This window comes from Ovis aries, chromosome 25, assembly GCF_016772045.2.
Source record: "Ovis aries strain OAR_USU_Benz2616 breed Rambouillet chromosome 25, ARS-UI_Ramb_v3.0, whole genome shotgun sequence".
Classification (NCBI taxonomy): domain Eukaryota; kingdom Metazoa; phylum Chordata; class Mammalia; order Artiodactyla; family Bovidae; genus Ovis; species Ovis aries.
In genome coordinates, this window is record NC_056078.1 from 27,600,644 (window position 1) to 27,620,342 (window position 19,699).

Here is a 19,699-nt window from a genome sequence, read left to right on the forward strand (position 1 = left end):
AGGCTGGGGAGAAGGGAGGTTCTGAATCTGCTGTGTTCACCATAGGCCTGATAGTCAGAGGGGTAAGACTAAGGGGAGGCCCGGGTTGCGCACCCTGGATTAGTGCCAGGGACCCCCCTGGGTCCTGGCTTAACTGAGCTGCTTACCCTTCGTTGCGATGGAAATCAGCCCTGGAACACTTGTGACTGAAGTGGCTGTCAGCTGGGGTGAGGGGACGTTCTGACTAGCCACCAAACTCCTCGTGGTCTTGGCAGGACAGTGTCAGCAGCAACAGGTGCTTGTACCCCCCTTCTACCCTCCGAGCTTGGGCCCCTTGCTCAACACAGACCCACCAATCACATAATAAACATGTATTTATAGATATACAATTTCAGAATTCTAATTCAAGAAATACAGCTTCTCAGGGGATCCATCAGGATCTATGTTCTTATTGCACATGGCTCAGCCCGTCTAGGGACATCTACCAAGACCAGAGGGTTGGGGTGGTCGGGGCAGAGCACCGGGGCCACCGCAGGCAGGGTGCTCTCATCCGCATCCAGTTCTGAGCATCTCTCTGGGCTGGGGCGGCCACTTCATCACAGGGCAGGACCTTGTTTAAAAACCATATTTGACATCTCTTAACCAAGCTTCCTTCCCCAGCAAGAATCCTACTTGTTGGGAGACTTTTAAAAAGAGAGCCAAGAGAAGCTCTGGGAGGGTGGTGACCCCCCTCCTGGCTGGCAGCTTGGTTTGGGGTAGTAAGGCTTCGGAGGATGGCAGGCTCAATTGACACACCCACCACAAGAGGAAAATTTGGGGAAAACGGTAATTCCAAAAGGCCCAGTATAAACTGTGGGAATAAATAAAACCTCCCTCCCTTCCCCTGGCAGCAAGTGCTGTTTTGAGAAAAATCCTCATTTGAAGGTGACGATAAGAAAACCTTCTGGTTCATCCTTTGTCCAAAGTGCAAGAGAAGGCCGGGTGGCATCATGTCCTTGGAGAGTAGACAGAGGTGCCCACAGTCATGGACTTTCTTCAGGATTTGGCTGCTGCCCCAGGGTCCTGGGTGCCACCTGGTTGACTCTTGGAAAAAAAGCCTTCTGAAGCCTTGGTCCATGACTTAGGAAAAACCAGTAGCAACAATGGGGCTGTGCCTGGGGGCACCTATAAGGCAAAACTCACGTAGGGACTAAGCGGGGAGGTGGTCAGCCAGAACCTGATTCCCCTCTCCAATCCTGCTGTTCTCGGTGGTAGGGGGAAGGGGGCTCCTGGACGCCAGGACTAAGTGCCCACCTGAGCTGACCAAACTTATGGTGGGTGGGCTCATCCCCCTGGGCCATCTGGGGCCTCTACCATGACACAATACTGACCTGGCACCTGGCCCTAGGGGCACCTTCTTTTCCCCATGGCCTGTTCCCCTCCAGTTTAATCATAATGTTGGCAGCCTTCCAAATTCTCTACAGATTTATGCTATCATGATTACTGCTGCCATCAAAAACAGGCTGGGCTTGAGGGCAACGTTAGAAGATGTTACCCAACTTTCCTTCTGCTGTCAGCTATGGCTAATGTCTAGCCTTTGAAGGACCAGGCTCCCTTCCCCAAACAGGCCTCATTTTCTAAATCAGGGAAGAAATCAACTCAACAACCTAACCAAATCCCTGCATAGTTTCAAAAAGTAGACTCTCTCTATATATATCTTTATATGTGCTATTTACATATAAATAGATATATACATATACACGCATCTATAAATTACATTCTATGGAGAGTTCTCTTTCCTCTTCCTCTTTATCCTTGGCCAACACTGATTGCTTCCACTGAGGTGACTGGTGGTGGCTCCTGGGACGGGGGAGGAAAGGCAGTTGGGCACCCCCTCCCCCAGCCCTTCCCACAGACATTTGCTGCAAGTTTTACATTCTACTTTCGTTGCCATGGTTTCTGTATCCTAGGAGAGAGCTGACGTGGAGGTGGAGCCCAAGCGTTTGCCAACCCTGGGAGGAAGGGAAGCAGCCCCGTGGCAGGTTTTCCTGTCTGTCCTAAGAGCTTTCTGCATTTACTGGGTGAGAGAGAGGGCAGTTGTGCAGCGTTCGGCCTCCAATTCCATTTTAATTTTTTTTTCTTTTTTTGTCTTTCCTTAAGTGTATAGTCCGTCACCTTGGCTCAGTGCATGTCACCAAAAATTCTCCAGGGATTTCATAGTCTGGGGAGGAGAGTGGTAACAGTTAGCCTGGCAGTTATGTGTCCCGGAGCCTGGAGCTTAGCCCCCACTGACAAGCCAAGTCCTAGGCCCTGCAGTCTGTTCCTCTCTCCCAGCGGCACCAGCGAATGGCCTCAGAGCAGAGCCTGCAGCTGAGGGGACACAGGCAGAAGAGGCAGTGGGCAGAGCACCAGCTGAAAAGGAACCTTGACCAGCTCTGCCCACACACCTCTGGGCCTGGTCCAAGCTGTCCCCTCCAGCAAATGCTGGGAACAGAGCCTGCTGTACCGGGGGGAAAGGTGGGAGGGTGGCGCGGTGGAGCCTGCTACCACCACCTTTAATTTTTCCTCCCATTCCTCTATGCTGAGGGCTCTCTGTTCACTGGACCCTGAACTCGTGACCTTTTGTTCCCTTCCTCAGACCACAGGTGAGATGCATGGGCGGTCAGATGCCTGCAGCTGCCAGGTGAAGAGCTGCTCAGAGTGCTTCCGATCCAGCCAGACTAGCACCAGTCTGGGGGCAGGGCCTCTCCTGCCCCCAGCCTGTCGGCTCCCTCCCACGAGCACCACATTTCTTCCTGCCTGGAAGGACAGGGGAAGAGGAAGGGCTGTCGGCTCACCCATCCCCACATGGTTCATCCTGGTGTCTGCCGGGGAATGTCGGGGGGCTACTGACTGCCCAGTAATACCAGGCGGCCTAGATGCCAGGGCACAGGTAACAGTCTGTAACACTTGGGAAAGGGCCCTGGGGGACCACATGGCTGGAGTAGACCAAGTGAGCCCTGGGCACCCCTCAGTTCTGGAGCCAGGGGGCAGGGTAGAGTGGCATGGAGGCACCCTGGAGGGCTGATACAGACTTCAGTTTCCCCACTCACCCCAGGGCACTCCCAACTCTGCAGGCTGGGGTCAGGCTGAGGACAGGGAAACTGCACCGCGCGATCACTTGGCGCCCTCCCTCCCTCCTCATACCCTCCTCTGCCTCATGACCAAGACCAGAGCTGCCAGGAGTTGCCAGGCAGAGAAGGCCCTGGCTCATACTTGGACCTCGGCGGCACGGCTGGCCCAGGACTATCCATGCAGGGAGGCCTGCACCTCTGACAGTCGGCTGCAGCTTGGGGTTCCCATCTTCTGTGCTTTGTTGTACAGGTCTGTGTCACCAAAGTAGCGGGCCCGGTACAGCAAGCCTTCCTCTGCAAAGCAATGGGGCAAGTTGGGGTGTGCTTCTAAGGCTGCTACGATGTCAGCGTGGTCTGTGCAGGAGGGAAAGGGCAGTTACGGGCCCAGGGACAGGGGCAGAATCCCTTTAGGGTAGACCCCCGCTGGGGAGCAGGATAGAGGCCCCTTTTGATAGAGCACAGGTGAGGCCAGCCAAGGTGAGGACCTGTCATCCTGGGCAGACTGCCCCAGGGCCCCACAGATAGATCCAGATGTCCAATCAGCGAGTGGCCAGGAGATTTGCCCCAATTTCTCTCTACATAGTTACCTATGGCAGCCAAACAACAGGCTGATTGCAGTGATTTATAGGAAGCTGGAAGAAATCCCCAGGTGGCCCCTGGCTCCTAGCCCCAGGGAAACACAGGGGTGGTAGGTGGCTTTTGGCTGGGCCATGGCTGGCGCAGGGCAGGGCCAGGCGCTTGGCCCACAGATCACGGGGGAGCAGCGCCTTCTTCTTCCAAGCTCTCAGGCTTTGTGCACCCCACCCCCACCCCCACACATACAAACACACACAAACTTACTTTGCTGCTTCTCCTTCCAACAGTTGTTTCGAAGATTGGCAATATAATCGTCTTCCACATTCCGTTCAACCATTTTGAGGCTGGAGCCTGTGTACTCCTCAGAGAACGTGTCTGCCACATAGTAGACGACGTTCAGGTGGTCAGTGACTCGCTTGTGGACGTGGCCTACCGACCTGGCCAGAAACAGACCAAGCGCAAAGTGGGCGTGGATCCACAGACCCAAGGTATCGCCAGGGATGACTGGGGCCCGCAACAGAAGGTGCCACACAGGTCACGCGGTAGGGGCTAGAGCAGGAGCTCCCTGCTGCTCTAGAGAAAAGAAAGAGGCTCCCTCCTGTATGAGTGGCCCAGACCACGGCAAGGTGTGCCTCCAGCTCTCGGCTTACCACACTGCTGCCTGGGGCCTCTGGGGAGCAGCCCCTCTCTGGGAGGACCTGGTCAGGGAAGCAGGTTCCACCTGTGATGAGTTGTGTGACCTGAGCTCCCCGTGCTTCCATTCCCTTGTTCATCCCCTAAGCCAATCCTTGCTGAAGGCCTGCCCTCCTATCCAGGGGCTCCCAGTCCAGAGTGGAGAGGCTTAGGGACAAAATGACAGGAAGGATTCTAAGGCACTATATCCTTCCACCTCTTGGAATCTTCTAGCTCCAACTGCAGGCTCTGCAGGCTCAGGGCTTCCCAGGTGGCCCTAGTGGTAAAGAATCTGCCTGCCAATGCAGGAGACATGAGAGATGCAGGTTCAATCCTTCGGTCGGAAAGATCCCCTGAACGAGGAAATGGCAACCCACTCCAGTATTCTTGCTTGGAGAATCCCATGGAGAGAGGGGCCTGGCAGCCTATAGTCCATGGGGTTACAGAGTCAGACGTGACTGAAGTGACTTAGCATAACGCGTGCAGGCTCAGGGAAAAGCCTCTATGTGCTGATAGGAGTCAGTGGTTTGGTGAGGACAGCTTCTGTCTGCCCATTCCTGCCTCTCAGCTCTCTAGCTACAGAGAAAAAGGATGGCATCAGGACACAGAGTGCCTGTGCTGGCTGGTGTGGATCCAGTGGACCGACTCTGCCCCCTGCTGGCTCAGAGGGATCCTGCCAGGCTCCCAGGCTGAGCCTGGCCGCTAGGTGGGAGCACTGGGCTTCTAGCTCTATATCAGATACTTGGTCAGGTGCTGGAAATAAATGAGGGCAGCTGATGCCTTAAAAGGGCAAATAACTTGCCCAAGTTCACCATCGTGGTTGAGACCGTATATTCATTTGACAAATGTTAGCAAGCATTTCTCGGAGAAGGCAATGGCACCCACTCCAGTACTCTTGCCTGGAAAATCCCATGGACAGAGGAGCCTGGAAGGCTGCAGTCCACGGGGTGGGTAAGGGTCGGACACGACTGAGCGACTTCACTTTCACTTTTCACTTTCATGCATTGGAGAAGGAAATGGCAACCCACTCCAGTGTTCTTGCCTGGAGAATCCCAGGGACAGGGGAGCCTGTGGGCTGCCGTCTCTGGGGTCGCACAGAGTCGGACACGACTGAAGCGACTTAGCAGCAGCAGCAGCAGCAAGCATTTCTAACGAGCCTGGCATTTTATGTGTATAACTCATTTAATTATCACAAGCAGATATTCCCATTTTGTAGGTGAGGAAACAAAGGCTCAGAGAAGTTACATAACTAGTCCAGGGTCACAGAGCTGCTTAGTTAGTAGAGGAGCTGGGATTCAAAGCGACCCTTGCTCTGACTCTAGAGCCTCTGTTCTTCTCATGGTCTCAGGGCCCTCAAGCGGAATGGAAGAACAGAGGTTCCTGTTTCGAGGCCAGCAGTAAGATGGGGAGAGTGTCATGAAACCTGTGAAACCACACCCCAAACGGTGTGCACGCACAGCGTTCTAGGGAAAAGAGCCGCAGGTTTCACTGCGTTTTCTTAGGGGACTATGATCCTAAAAAGATCAAGAACCTCAGCTTAACAAGGTCTGTTTTCTTGATTCTAAGCAGCTTCTGCAATTTGATCAGGCACCTGCTGGAAGAGGATGGGAAGGAAGGCCCCTGGTCGGGGCTAAGACTCCAAAGCTCCTGCCCCACCCCACCGTGTACCCACAACCCTGGACTCACCCCAGCGGCAGGTACTCACGGTCTTAGGCTCAGACTGTAGGGTGGACTGGACACCATGAGCTGGCTGAGAGCTGACACGAGGATCAGGATGAGGATGGGCATCAGCTGGACAAACACCCCCAGCCCACCCTGGAGGGAAGAGCCAGTGGTCACCCAGGCTGAACCTGGTGGGGCGAAACGCTGGCAGCAAGCGCCAGAGTGGGGCCCAGGTGGTGGGAGCCTGTGCAGACAGGCCTCGATGCCTCTCTCTCCCAGTCCCTCCCATGGGCCCCCAAATACAGAAACCCCTCTACCTGCCAGTTTCCCCAAATAAAAACAAAGCAGCAACTGGGGTTAAACACTGGGGTGGGAGGTGGGTTTACGTATTTACTTGTGAGAGAATACAAAAAAAAGACGAGCAAAAGTGTCTGCCTTCAGAGGAATGGGAGGCAGGGCTTGAAGGAGGCTTTCTCTATATCTGCCTTTCTGAATTCTGAACCCTATGACTGTATTACCAATTTAAAAGTTGCCAGTTGAGAAATTACAAAATAAATTTGTTCAGTGTGTGATAATTTGTGATTTCAAAAAACTTCTGTATGTTAAATACACACAAAATAAAAGTTTAAAAAATGAATAAACAAAAACAGAAGGCCACATTATCAGAGCAAAAGAGAACCCTCTGCCTGGTATAATTTTAAATATTCTGCAACTGTCCACAGTATTTTAATCTTAGCTAACTGCTGTAATTTCAGTCAGCCACCTGTTCTTATAATCTGTGGCACTCAAAGGATGTTTGATGCATTGTCTTGTTACAGCTCTTTTATACATTTTTAAAGAATACTGAAGAGAAGCAAGAAGACCCACCCTTATGTTGTCATCCTTCACAGTTCTCTTGTGAAGTTTAACCTTCCATTGCTTGGTAAAATATCATTTTACCTTAAGAACATATAGACCTCACGAAGGCCGTTAACACTGGAACCTGCCTGGAAGTAGGGAGGTTTCTGCATTCCATTTCCCAGCAGAGGCCATCACACCCAACGCCCGCTGTGGGTGCTGTGGAGTGTGGCTCCCTCTGGTGTCCTTTAGTGGAATGGCAATGGGGGGACTGAGTTAGCTCCCCGGCTGAGTTGTGGGGTACTGCTGTCGCAGGATAGCAAGGTACTCCCCACTCCAGGCCTCACCCCCTTGGGTGAGGCACTCTCCCCGTACCCATCCCTTCCTCACTCACATCACCCTGGTTCTCCCTGCGGTCCTGCCTTTGATGGTACGTGTAGCGCATGCGGCCATTGCTGTAGACGTGGACGTTACCTGGGGGTCAGAGGGACTGAGTCAGGAGTGGGGCTGCTGGGAAGGGGAGCGAGGCTGGCATCCCATCTCCCACCATCACCACCAGGGAGGCCTGAACGTGGGGGAGAGCAGGGAAACTTACTAGATGGAAAGCCACCACCAAAAAACATGTTAAAGAGGTCTTCAGGGGAGATGTCGGCCTCAAAGCCGCGGTGGAAGTCCGCATGCCCGTGGCCGTGCCGGGCGGCCTGGCCCTTGTCATCACCGAACTGGTCATACTGCTTCCTTTTCTCTGGGTTGCTAAGTACCGCATATGCTGTGCCAATGGCTAGAAGCAAGAAAGGAGGCAGAAAGGTGAGGTCCAGGGATGCTGGGGGGCAGGCCCATGGTGGCCAAGTGCTCGCTTCCTTCAGGTGTTCAAGTGGTGCTCTAAGGTGTGGAGGGTGGGGTGGGAGCAGGGATGCTGGAACACCTCTGAATGAATCGGGGCAGCCTGGACTGGGTGGAGTCCTCACTCTCCACCACACGATGATGGTCCACTTTTTTCTGTCGATCAGGTCCTTTATGGGCATTCCCCTACTTACTCCTAAGAACTCATCTCCATTTTACCAATGAGAAAACTGAGGCTCAGGGCGGTTAGGTGTAAGTTCACACAGGTCTAATGCTGCAGAGCCAGGATCAAACTCAGGTGAGTCTTGCTTCAGGTCTGCTCTCTGACTTTATGAAAACCACCAGAATACCTCCTCCTCATTCCTTTCTCCTGGGGTGTCTGGTGGGATGGGGCATCCGTTCTGGAGGGTATGTAATCTTCAAGTCACCACAGCACAACACAAGGGCGAACAAACACGAGACGTGCTATTGTAAACCTGTAAACCGGAGAGCAGGAACTGCCAGGAGGAGCCAGGCCCCCAGGCACTAGAGACTCCACTGCTGGTGGTGTGGCCTGGGCGAGCCTTCTCTTCCCTGGGGTCCAGGTCCCAGCTGCGGTTCCTCGGTCCGGCCCCCATTAGAGCTCTTGGGGGTGGGGAAGCCTGTGACTGGAAGGCCCCAGCTCTGAGCCCTCCTAAGTCTCTCCTCCTCCTCCAGCAGCCCACACCCTCAAGGCAGTAGGTCAAAGCTGCCTCTGCTTCATGGCGTGCAACCCCTTGAGAATGAGAATGCCTCTCCTCCTTCCACTGTGACAGGGCCCTGAGGCCAGGGCTGGAGAAACGTTAACCCCAGCCACCTTGCCTCCTCATTCCTTTTTCCTCCTGCTCCGGGGTTGGCGGACAGGCAGTGGGGGAAGATGCCTGCAGACTGCCCCACTGGGCACCAACCCTGAGCAGCCTGGATGGAGCACCTGAGGTGGCCCCGAGAGAGGCACAGGGGGTCTTGGCGGTCTGTTTTGTGCGGGCTCCCCACCTGGCGATGGTCACAGCCCTGGTATAGCACAGCACCCTGCCTGGGCCGGAGAAGGGGGCCAGTCACCACACCCCAGAGGGAGGTGAGCCTAAGACCATGAAGGTCCCGTGAAGGACAGACGTGTGAGAGAAGAGAAGGGATCTCTGTGGAACTGCAGGCCTAGCAACTCAGCACTGGCACAGAGCCGGCCTGTATGCCTGATGTGTTCAATGAAAATATCGATTAAAGGGCAGCTTATGTTTTCAGCCAGAACTGAAGCCCCCTCCCCAGAAATAACAGGCCCTGAGTCCAGAGAGACTGCCATGTCCCCTATTGGAGGTGAGCGCTTGTGTGTGGTGTGTGTGTGGGTGTGGGTGTGTGTGTGTGTGTGTGTGTAGAGACGGGTGGGTTGGCTGCGGCTGCTGGTCTGAGGAGGCCACCCAGCTTCTCAGAACAGGAAACAATTTTCAAGCTCCCAGGATATGGAAGTGACACAGGTGAGTCAGGAGGCCTCCTTCAGCCCCTCCATCAGCATGGGACCTTGGCAAAGGCACTGGTTCTCAGCTCCAGCGCTGTAACTCCAGGGAGGGAGGGGGAAGGAGAGAAAGGAGCAGTGCCAACTGCCCTCTGAGACTGCGGGGTGGAGGCGACCACAGGGCCTTCTTCCCAAAAGCACCTCCTGAGCTGGGAGGACTTGGGTCCAAGGCAGCTTCCAGGAAAAGCCCCTCCTTCCCTCCCAAGGATAGGAGATCAGAACACCCAAACACAGGAACCTGGGTCAGCTTACCTTTGAAAGCTTCAGTGGCACCAGGCGCATGGTTCTTGTCAGGGTGGAATTTGAGGGCTAGTTTGCGGTAGGCCTTCTTCAGGTCCTCATCTGAGGCCCCTCTGCTCACCCCCAGGATCTCGTAGTAATCTTTACACTGCTTGACCCTGGAGGAGGAGGGAGTAGAATCTGGCTAGGGAGCTCTCGTGGGCCCAGGCTGGGAAGGGAGGTGGCTGATGAAAGAGCAGTGTGGGCGCCCAGCTCTGAACAGGCTGGGGGACCAGCAGGACAGGCCCAGTGGAGACAGCAAGAATATATTTAGGATTTAAGAGGGGGCAGCTGCTGTTTCTGCGAGGCCAGGAACCATTTCCCGGAGCTAACAACAGCACCCTTGCTGCAGGCACCTAGGAAGGACTGTCAGTCAGGGGCCTCTGCCCAAGGGCAGGTATGCCCCGGGTTGGGCAGCTCTGCCATCCTGGCAATCCGAAGCTGAGGGGCAAACAGGCCAGATGTGGAAGGTGTCTGTCCACCCATCACAGGGCTCTGAAGAGACGCTGTTTCTCTGCCTCTAATTTTTACTCCCGGGGTCCCTGGAGACTCCCTGATTCTCAGCCCACAGTCGGTCTCTCTCTCTTTCTAGTGCTTATTTTTATTTGGCTGCACTGGGTCTCAGGCACAGCATTTGAACTCCTACATGCAGTATGTCGGGTCCAGTTCTCTGATCAGGGGTCGAACCTGGGCCCCAGTATTGGGAGCGTGGAGTCTTCGCCACAGGACCACCAGGAAAATTCCCATCACCGTTTCCTATTGCCTACAACCCACGGGCTTGTCTGGTCAAAGTCCTGTCTGGTCAGAAAGATGTCAATTCAGCAAATACTTTTATGGGAAACTATCATCACACTGGGTCACACACAGGCCTGAAGCTTGACAACATCTTCACTAGCAGCCAGGACCATGGGGGAGTGACCGCGAATGGACTCCCAAGGCTAGCTGGTGGGGAGGCCTCTGGAGAAATTCGAGCAGGAGTATCTAATCCTGAGCAGCCGTGGCTGGGTTGTCTCGGCCTGGTGTGAGCTGCTCTGTGTTGAGCCTGCCCAAGCCTTGGAGGGATAACGCCCCCTGTCTCCAGCCTACCCCACACAGGCTCTGATCTGAAAGGGTCTTTGTTGGGGGCAGGAGTGTGGGTTGGGGGAGTATCTGGAGGGGAGAGCAGGCCTCATCTCTGACAAGTGGGGCTGTGTAAGAGGCCCGGCATCTGCCGGCCTGTGGCTGAGGAGGCCGGCAGCATCAGCGGTTTCCAGCCTTTGCTGTGGGCTGCAGGGGCAGCAGGGGACAGCAGGGCCCCAAGGCCCACACTAGACTCCAGGGCCTCATGGGAAATAGGAGAGGGCCTTGTGAGCCTGGCTTCTGAGGATCCTCCAGCCTCAAGGTCCTCCCAAGCGAGGTGGACGATGGGCGGCAGGAAGCCTGCTCTAGATGTGAAAACGTCCCAAGCCCCAGGCTCTGGCCCTCCCCCTGCCCAGTCCTCTACCTTTTCACGGCTGCTACTTGCTCGGCGGTGTAGCCTTTGGTGCTTTCTCCTCCTCCCGCCTCACCGTTGGCTGAGGGCGCGTTGGCCCCAGCTGCTTTCCTATGGGTCGCGTGAGTTGCCTCTGTGGGTTGGGGTTGGTCGCCGGCAGGCTGTGGTTTCTGGTTGAGGGACTCGATCAGGGCTGTGCAAAAAGCAAGACAACTGTCAGGGTTCCTGCTCCAGCAACGGCTGAGGGCCTGCCTGGCCCTGGGAGATCCCAGGACCCCTGCACCCCACCCACTCTTCTTCCCAACATAGCTTGATCCTTTCCTGACTTGGGCTTGAGGGCCTAAGGGGCTAATCACTTGCTCTCTGAGGAGCCACAGTTCTGAGGGTAAACCCAGCACAGAAATAAACTATTACTCTTTTAGGTTTTTAAAATCCCAAAGTAATGTGTGTAACAGCCACCCTCTGTTGAGTGCCAAGATGGGCAAAGCGCTCTGTAAGGGGGCTCCACTTGGCATGACCATCAGAGTCAGCAGGGACTGGGAGGAAGGCCTCTTCCCGCTCAGCTGTGGAAAGGACAGGGAGCAGTGATGCTGCCCCAGGGGGCAGGGGTGTGTGGGGCTCAGGACACACATCTGCTGTGCTCATGGCTTGCTACTGTTTACCTTCTTCAAACGGCTGGCCACGCCCAATGTCCTGCTTCAGTGTTCACAGTCTGTACAGGGCATTAGCGGTCATGCTCAGAGAGGCTCACAGATATCCAAACACAAGTCCTTGGTGCCTTTTGATTCAATGAGGAAAGGCCCATGTCTCTGGGAGGAGTCCCCTGTGCTCACTCATTACAGGCCCAAAGCCAGCTCTGAGCCCCTGAGTCATGTCTGGGGAACAGCACCCTGGGAATCCAGGCATCTGGGCCACTGCAGGGACCCGGGACCCCTCCGTGCAGAGGAGGGGCAGTAGTGCAGCCTGGCTGGTCCCCAACTTCCTTCAAATATGCCAGGTGTTTGCTGGGCTCCAGGCACTACGATGCATGTGGGCCTGGAGGAGGCCCAGAGCTGGGCTCCAGGGAGCAGAGCACTGGGGCTCGAGCGGCCCACTGTATCTTGAGCCACAGCCACCACTGTGCTACTTGAACACTTGCATGTTCTGAGTCAGAAGCTGGGAGATACAAACACAGAGGCTGACAGGTGAGCTGGCCCTGCATGAGGGGGTGGAGGGACTCCTGCAGCAAAGCCCAAGAGGGTGCTCGGAGGGAAGCCACAGAGGTGAGCGCTCAGCGTGAGTCAGCAGCCTGGACACGGAGCTCTGCATGTATTCGCTCATTTAATCTTTTTTTAAAAATTAATGATTTATTTTCTGGCTGTGCCGGGTCTTCATTGCTGCATGCAGGCTTTCTCCAGTTGCAGAGAGGGGGGGCTCCTCCCTAGCTGTGGTGCTCGGGCTTCTCATTGCGGTGGCTTCTCTTGCTGCGGAGCACAGGCTCTAGACACGCAGGCTGCAGTAGCTGCAGCACCGGGCTCAGGAGCCGTGGCGCGCCGGCTCTAGGGCGGGGGCTCAGCAGCTGTGGCGCCTGGGCTTAGCTGCTCTGCAGCATGTGGGATCTGCCTCAGCCAGGGATGGAACCTCTGTCCCCCGCACTGGCAGGCAGATTCCTATCTACTGCGCCACCAGGGAAGTCCTCGCCCGTTTAATCTTGACAGTGGCCTCGGAGCTGGGTCTCATCACTCTCATCCCTGTTATAAGGGAGGAGCTGTGTTTGATCACCTTGCCCATGGCTACACAAGGTGAGTGGCAGCAATCGAGTTCCAGGATGTCCAGCTCCGGAAACCATGCTCTTGACTACTCTGCCATCCCAGACCACATGAGCCTGGCAGGAGAAGCCCCTTCCAGCCATGTTGTTCTGAGAAAGAAGTGCATTCCCAAAGACCCAGGCTTCGAATCTCAGTTCAGCCTAACACTCTGATCTCTGGCGGATTGGTGAAACTTCTCTAAATTTCGGTTTCCTCACAGTGTGTGTGTGAGTGTGTGTGCTCAGCCGCGTCCAACTCTCTTGACCACATGACCCCACCGCCAGTCTCCTCTGGCTCCTCTGCCCATGGAATTTTCCAGGCAAGAATAGTGGAGTGGGTTGGCATGTCCTCCTGCAGGGGATCTCCCCACGCAGTAGATGAGGATAAAATGAGACGTGGAACTAGCTGGCACAGACACTGACATACAGTAAAAGTTCAAAATGAGGAGCTGCTAATATTGTGACCTGGGCTGATGAGCTGGCTGGCCAGGGAGGTGAGGTGACTGAGGTGGGGGGTGGGCAGGGAACTCCACATCTTGGGGAGCCAAAGTCTCAGCACCCAGTAGGCTCTGGACTCAGCTATAAAAATGAGATGTCAAGCCATCCCAGGCTCCAGTTTTATGCTGGGTACCAAGGAAATGGCAAAAGCAGAAACCAACAAAGTGATTCTGATCAAGACAGGACTGTCACTCCCAGACCCTGAATGCCAAACCCTCTCAGTGGCCAGTCCTCTCTTCTCCCAGCTGGTTTCCTAAGGCTTTTAAAGAGGTTGTTTATTTTGATTTCTCTGGAAGCCTCAGGGGTCCAGGCTGATGCCCTCAGGAAAATATGACTGGCCATTCAGTTACTGTAGATACACAGCAGTATCAGCCAGGAAGTGGGATGGACTCTCTCTGGTACCTTTCAGGGAAGATTCTGGAAGATTTTTTAGACAGTTATGTGGAATCAGCCCTTCTAATTTCCCTACACTGCACAAAGACAACGCAAAGGGGAACGAATGTGCTCTGGGTCACACAGAAGATTGCTGTTTGAGGTGGCAATTCAAGATTTCTGGGTGCTAACAATTAAGACTTTCTTGTGGCCAGGACAACCCCTCCACCAGCCCCTGGATATGACTGCCCCATGCTGTCTCACTGTTACACCCGTCACAGCACAGCGCCTGGGAAGCAAAATCACGGAATAGTGGGCAACAGAATAGCTTAATGTGGTGATGGAGTTAGACAGACAGGGTTGGGTTCAAATCCCAACTCTGCCCCTTCTCAGAAAAGCTGGCAGACAGAAAGAAGGGAAACTAGAGGAAGAGGCCAAAGCTGGGGTGGGAGGAGGAGCCACTGAGGTGGAGGTGAGACCATCTGTACAGACAAAGCTACTAGAGGAGACCCCTCCTCAAACCCAGACTGGAGATCAGACTGCCTGCTTCAAACCTGGCCCTGCTGCTCGACAGCACTGTTTCCTTGGACAAGTCAACTTAGCTTCTCCATGTGAACCTGGGTCTCCCTCAAGACAGCTGCAACAGTAAATGAGTGAATGCCTCCAAAGCACTGAGCACCGCCTCCAGCAAACACTGTGTCACCGCAAACACATCCTCTCCAGGCTCTCTAGGTACCTATAGTGCTCAAAGTAGTCAGGAGATGGAGGTCAGATGAGAGGAAGAGCCTGGGAGCGGGGCTGCACAGTCTGGGTCCTTTGCTAATTAGCCACATGGCCTTGTCAAGTTACCTAATTCCTCAGTGAAGACACAGTCCCTGCCCTCAGAGGGTTGTTCAGGGGGGTAAAGAAGATTCAATAATACAAGGTAAATGGAAGGACCGAGTGCACAACAGGGAACATAAAGGCTGACCGACCTGAACAGACAGCTCCACACTCTGGACCTTGCCAGTCTTAAAACACCCCTCGCTCCCAGACCCTGAATGCCAAACCCTCTCAGTGGCCTGTCCTCTCTTCTCCCAGCTGAAACAGTAAATGAGTGAGCTGACGTGTGCTGGCCTCCCTGACTGAGCCTGGACCCCAGAGCCGGCACCACCCAGAACCTTGGGCAGCCTCTGCATGGACCTGGAGTCTGGGACTTCCTGACATCTCTTAGTTACAACTCAGTCCACAGCCTGCTGAGTGTTGAGACTTTACCTTCTGAAGCCCTGGCTCCTCCCAGCCCCCGACCTTGGGTCCCCTCACCTCCCTGGCTGGCCTGCTCCCAGGGCTAGCCGGTTCATGAGCCCAGATCAGGACATTACCGGCTATTCATTTTGAACCTCGTCAGTCTGTGCCAGGTGCTTCACAGAAGCTGAGGCAGCCGAGCTGTCCTCCATGGCTAACCTTCACTCTGGATGCTGGAAACACACAGGCCTGTAGATGTTCTTAACAGCTCCCAGGAAAACGCAGTGCCTTCCACCACTGTCGCTAAGCCCAAGGCGAAGCCACTGCTTACCAGGCTGCAGGACTGGATATAAACTCTCAGAAAGGGACTGACTGACTCCATTCCCCTGCCCTGTGACTCCTTACCTCAGGGCCCCACCCCTGCTGCAGAGCACATCAGTCCAGCCCCTGGTGCCTCCCCATCCCACCTCCTGCAGCAGAGTTTCAAGTCCCCTTGGACCCTTTCACTGTGAGGTCCTTGGACCCTTCAAGATTTCTCTGAGCCTCCTCTCACTCCTAACCTTTCCCTGTCTGTCCTTCCACGTCTCCAAGACCAATCCTCCTCTGATGCTCTTGATTCTCTGCCTTTCATTTCTTGACTTGCCCTTTTCCCATGTGGCCTCTGCAGCAACTGACAGTGCTGCTCACCACCTCCTTGACACAGGGCTCCATGGCTACCTGGCCACTGCTCCCTCCCGGGACTGCCTCTTCTGCTGTTGCTCCATCTCACCTCTTGCTTCCTGTCTCTCCCCATGGCTACGGGCAGATGGGGCAATGACTGTGCCTGCAGTAACCTCTGCTACACATTCACACTTTCCCACAGTGACCTCAGCCAGGCACGACTCCAGTGAGCTCCATCCAACTGATGACGAGACTCTCAGCTAGAACTGGGAGCTCTTTCCTGAGCTCCAACCTGACAGCTTATTTGGAACATCCCACCAGCACCTTGCACTCTGCCCACCCATGTTCTTTAGCTTGGTTTCTTCCTGATCACATAGGGTTGGATTCTGAGTCCCCATTTCTCCTCAGTATCCTTCTTACAGAAGCCTCAGCACCTCTCCTCCAGTGAATTTATTCTGATCCATGCTGCCTTACCTTAGGCCTTTGTTAACTCCTAACCCACGCCACGCAATTGCCTCCCAACTGATTTCTGCCTTGAGTCTCTCTTCCCACTCAATAACCCTATATGTTGTTTTAAGATCAGTACCCTATCTTCCACCTGCTATCAAAAACTTCAGTCATTTTTCCACTAACTACAGAATAAAGTGAAAATATCCGGGTATGGCAGCAAAGGATTCCCCCAGTCTGGTCCCATCCTATTTTCAACCATAGTCCCTTCCATACTCAAATTACCACCTCCACGGCCTCCACATCTTGTTACACTCAGTCTCTTTCCCGACATCTCTTACAACTTCCAGCCTCTATATCTTTCCCCCTACATGCCTTTCTCAAGCCCCCTACTCTCCTCTGAAGTGCAGTTAAAATGCGGCCTCTTATCTTACTACCTGAAGCCTTCCCTCACTGTGATCTACCATCATTTTCACATCCCTGTCATGAGACTACTTATAATTTACTCTCCATGCTTCCTACCCCCAAGACTCCCCTCCACCTCGTGAAGGGCAGGGACTAAAATTTTCACATTCACCCAGAGGTTCTCAGCATCTAACACTGGGTTTCATTTCTGTTTAATCACAGCTCTCGTTTTACAGTTTGCAATATCATCTTTTCTGTAACTGTCTCCTTCACTAGATGTAAGCTCCTTAAGGTGAATGATCACATCTTACCAATCCTTCTATAACCACTTAGCACCAAGCAGAGACTCGGCAAACAAAAACAAAGACGTCTTTGCATTAAATGAGTATGTGGAATGAGTTCAAACTTTAAACATCGAGTGCAGACAACTACCTAGTTTTTTTTTTAACCAAGGTTTCCCTCTCTCAAGCCTAGATCACCCCTACATCCTTGTCAGCTCAGTGCAGGGCTGCAAATGGCACAAGGTAAAGTCTATAGAGAGCTGAGAGGCATCTACCCTTTCCAGAATGTGACAAATATGCAGCAGGTCACGCCTCTGCCTGAGCAGATTCCAGTACTTGTGGCCCAGGAAGGACACCATCCAAGCACCTGAAGTGCACCGGGGGCCCTGGTAACAGAAGAGTTCCACAGGCCATGCTGTTACCATCCATTCTTGGCTGCCTGTTTCTGAACCTCCAGAATTACCAGAGTCAGTCCGGGAGCTGCCCTCGCGCCCCCTTATACAGAGCGCCCTCCTACAGAGTGTGATTTCACAGTAAAGTTCCTTGAGTAGGTTACCTCAGGAGCTGTGGAAAATAGAGACTGAAACTCTCTCTAAAGCAAACAGGCCAAACCTGCAGAGTCAGGAGGGAGAGAAACTCAGGCATTCTAGATTGCCTCTTCCACCACTACTCCCCTTTCTCAGTTTCATAATGTGGGCATGAAGGGTTAGAAAGCTAACTGCTGCTGTTCAGTTTCATTTTATTCCTTAGCAAACATGTAAAGACTCACAAAACTTTCCAATTTCTAGTGTGTAACCTTGGACAAGTCCCTAGCCTCTGAGGTATTTCCTTATCTACAGAACAAAGATAATGATCTGGTCTGCCTCCCTGACAGGGCAGGTTCAAGAGAAAAAATGTACTGAAAGAGCTGTCTAAAGTGAAAAGCCCTTTTGGGTATGATTGCTATTCACATTATCTGTGCCAGCCCTCCAATTTTCCAGTTGAGGAAACCCAAGCTCAGAAAGATCACAGCGTAGCAGTTAGGATGAAAACTCCCATCTTCTGAGTACCTGCTGTTGGCCAGTTTACTTAGTGGTAATTGCAGGTACAAACTCTCTATTTTTAATGAACTACCTCTTTCTCTCCTCCAGCGTGTGAAGAAAAACCCCGAAGAAGACGTAGGTTAAAGAAAAAACAAAAAAAGGCTTCCTGGATAGAGTGAGTAGTACAGACAGCCTCACTGTTCCCTCTCTGGTTTGGAAACAGTCCAGGGCTGCCTAGCAGCCTGGTGCTGTCCAGCCGCTCATATGGCCGCCCACTGACGGACTCTCGGGGGCGAGGGTAGGTGGGAGTGGTGGAGGCCATCGCTCTGAATCTCGCAAGCGGGAGAAGAGGCTCCAGGAGGGAGTGAGGGGGTGGGTGGAATGGGAAAAAGGCAGGCTCTAGTCTGGTGAGGGTGGTCCTTGACCCCAGCCCGGAGACATGCCAGGGAGTGAACATACGGAGATGACTTTTCAGGCCGTCCGAAGGTCAGAAGTCCTCTTTCTTTCTCTAGAACTTATTTCTTCCTTCAGAGGAGTTATGTTTATTTTCCTAAACTATAATATTTCCCAGGCCGGCAATGGCCCTGGGCCACCGAATGGCCCCTTGGGAAAAGTAGTTCGATTTCGCTTCCATGTAAGTTCCTTTCGCCCCATCTGTCAGAGCCTCTCATTCTTGGGAACTCCAAGTCTCAGAGGGTTCCGCAACCACCTGGAAAGCTAAAGTCACCGTTGCCCCTGACACCAAGTGTCTAGTATCCCGGAGAGGGGTGGGAGCCAAAGACTACACCTCCCGAAGGCCACCGCGCGTCTCAGTGCGCAGGCGTAGCCGCGCCTCGCCACCCCTCCCCCTCCTCCAACTGCTCCCGTCGGTCCGTTCCCGTATTCCCCCCATCAGTTCTAATGTCCCCTCAGTGTCTCCGGCATCCTACACTCACAGCGAACTCGCGGCGTCGGGTACAGCCGCTGTGCCTTCTCCAGGAAGCGGAGCGCTCGGTCCGGCTGGTTGCTCTGGATGGCCTTAAGGGCGATGCTAATACAGCGCTCGGCTTCATCCTTGTTGGATTCCATGGCGGAACCAGAGCGCGGAACCAGGGAGGGGGAGGCCGGGCGAGCGAAGGGCTGCGCCAGCAGCCGGCGCGTCTAGGGGCAGGCGGTCGCAGGGTGATGACATAAACCCTCCGCCCCTCCTTCCCTGGGGTTTGAGCGAGGGCGGAAGCGCTACCGTATGTCTTCTAAGAGCGGGAAGTCTGAGAGAGGCCCTAATGGTGTAAGCTCACATTCCAACCGGTCATATGCCGAGGTCTTCAAGTTGTATGGAGAAGAAAATGGCACCCCACTCCAGTACTCTTGCCTGGAAAATCCCATGGACGAGGAGCCTGGTAGGCTACAGTCCGTGGGGTCACAAAGAGTCGGACACGACTGAGTGACTTCACCTCACTAAAGTTTTATATGTTCGCAAGTTCTTGGTAGTAACTCTATGCATTTGAGACGAAGGTTTCTTATTTAGTCATTCGACAGATATTTGGGTACCCACTATTTGCCAGGTTAGATATATAGTAGAAAACAAAAGTCCCTGCCCTCATGAGCCTACATTCTAGTGTGTGTAGTGGGGGTGGGGAGATGTCAGATAAAGAGATAGACTCAAATAGTGACAAATGCTAAGAAGGAAAAAAAAAAGATAAAGAAGTAAAGGGATTGAGAGTGGATGGTGCTATTTTAAATAACCTGATAGGAGAAAGCTTTCAGAAGCTGTAATTTTAATAGAACTCTGAATTCAGGAGAGAGAGCAGATAATTCAGATGTGACTACCTGGAAGAAAGGTGGTCCAGGCAGAAGGAAGAGCAAATACAAAGACTCTGAAAGGAGAATTTTCTTGATGAATTATTACAGATCAACAAGGAGCATATAGAATTCCACTGTACTGTGGAATCCAGTTGTCAGATTTTCACATATCTGATCAATCCAGGGAAAGCAGTCTTACTAATGTTACTAATGACCTGCATTGGCAAATCCATCAGTCATTTCTCAGTCCTTCTATTATGTGGCCTCCCCAGCGAGATTTGGTAAG

The 19,699-nt window shown here is 53.5% G+C and overlaps 1 protein-coding gene across 4 annotated transcripts; it reads right to left on the minus strand.

The window, feature by feature from the left end:
* Window positions 1–335: 335 nt before the first annotated feature.
* DNAJB12 (DnaJ heat shock protein family (Hsp40) member B12) lies at window positions 336–18,721 on the minus strand. Of its 4 annotated transcripts, none has more exons than XM_027962465.2 (9): window positions 18,567–18,721; window positions 10,949–11,129; window positions 9,439–9,584; window positions 7,414–7,599; window positions 7,213–7,292; window positions 6,025–6,134; window positions 3,912–4,084; window positions 3,268–3,365; window positions 336–2,179 (listed from the first exon to the last, which is right to left on the minus strand). In XM_027962465.2, the coding sequence occupies exons 1-9, from the start codon at window positions 18,697–18,699 to the stop codon at window positions 2,150–2,152; spliced, it is 1,137 nt and encodes a 378-aa protein (XP_027818266.1). In that variant the 5' UTR covers window positions 18,700–18,721; the 3' UTR covers window positions 336–2,149. The 4 variants fall into 4 exon arrangements, with proteins under 4 accessions (XP_027818266.1, XP_042097101.1, XP_027818268.1 ...); XM_042241167.1 differs by having other exon boundaries at window positions 336–2,757; XM_027962467.2 differs by having other exon boundaries at window positions 3,220–3,365.
* Window positions 18,722–19,699: the final 978 nt, after the last annotated feature.

What these genes read in the sequence shown, in the direction of transcription:
- DNAJB12 (XM_042241167.1), bottom strand. Translation starts at nt 18,699, where the DNA reads ATGGAATCCAACAAGGATGAAGCCGAGCGCTGTATTAGCATCGCCCTT. An exon ending in GCAGGGAGAACCAGGGTGAT is followed by an intron (nt 6,135 to 7,212) that starts GTGAGTGAGGAA and finishes TCTTCCCTCCAG; the next exon opens with GGTGGGCTGGGGGTGTTTGT. An exon ending in GCTGCAGCCGACTGTCAGAG is followed by an intron (nt 2,758 to 3,267) that starts GTGCAGGCCTCC and finishes CTGTCCTTCCAG; the next exon opens with GCAGGAAGAAATGTGGTGCT.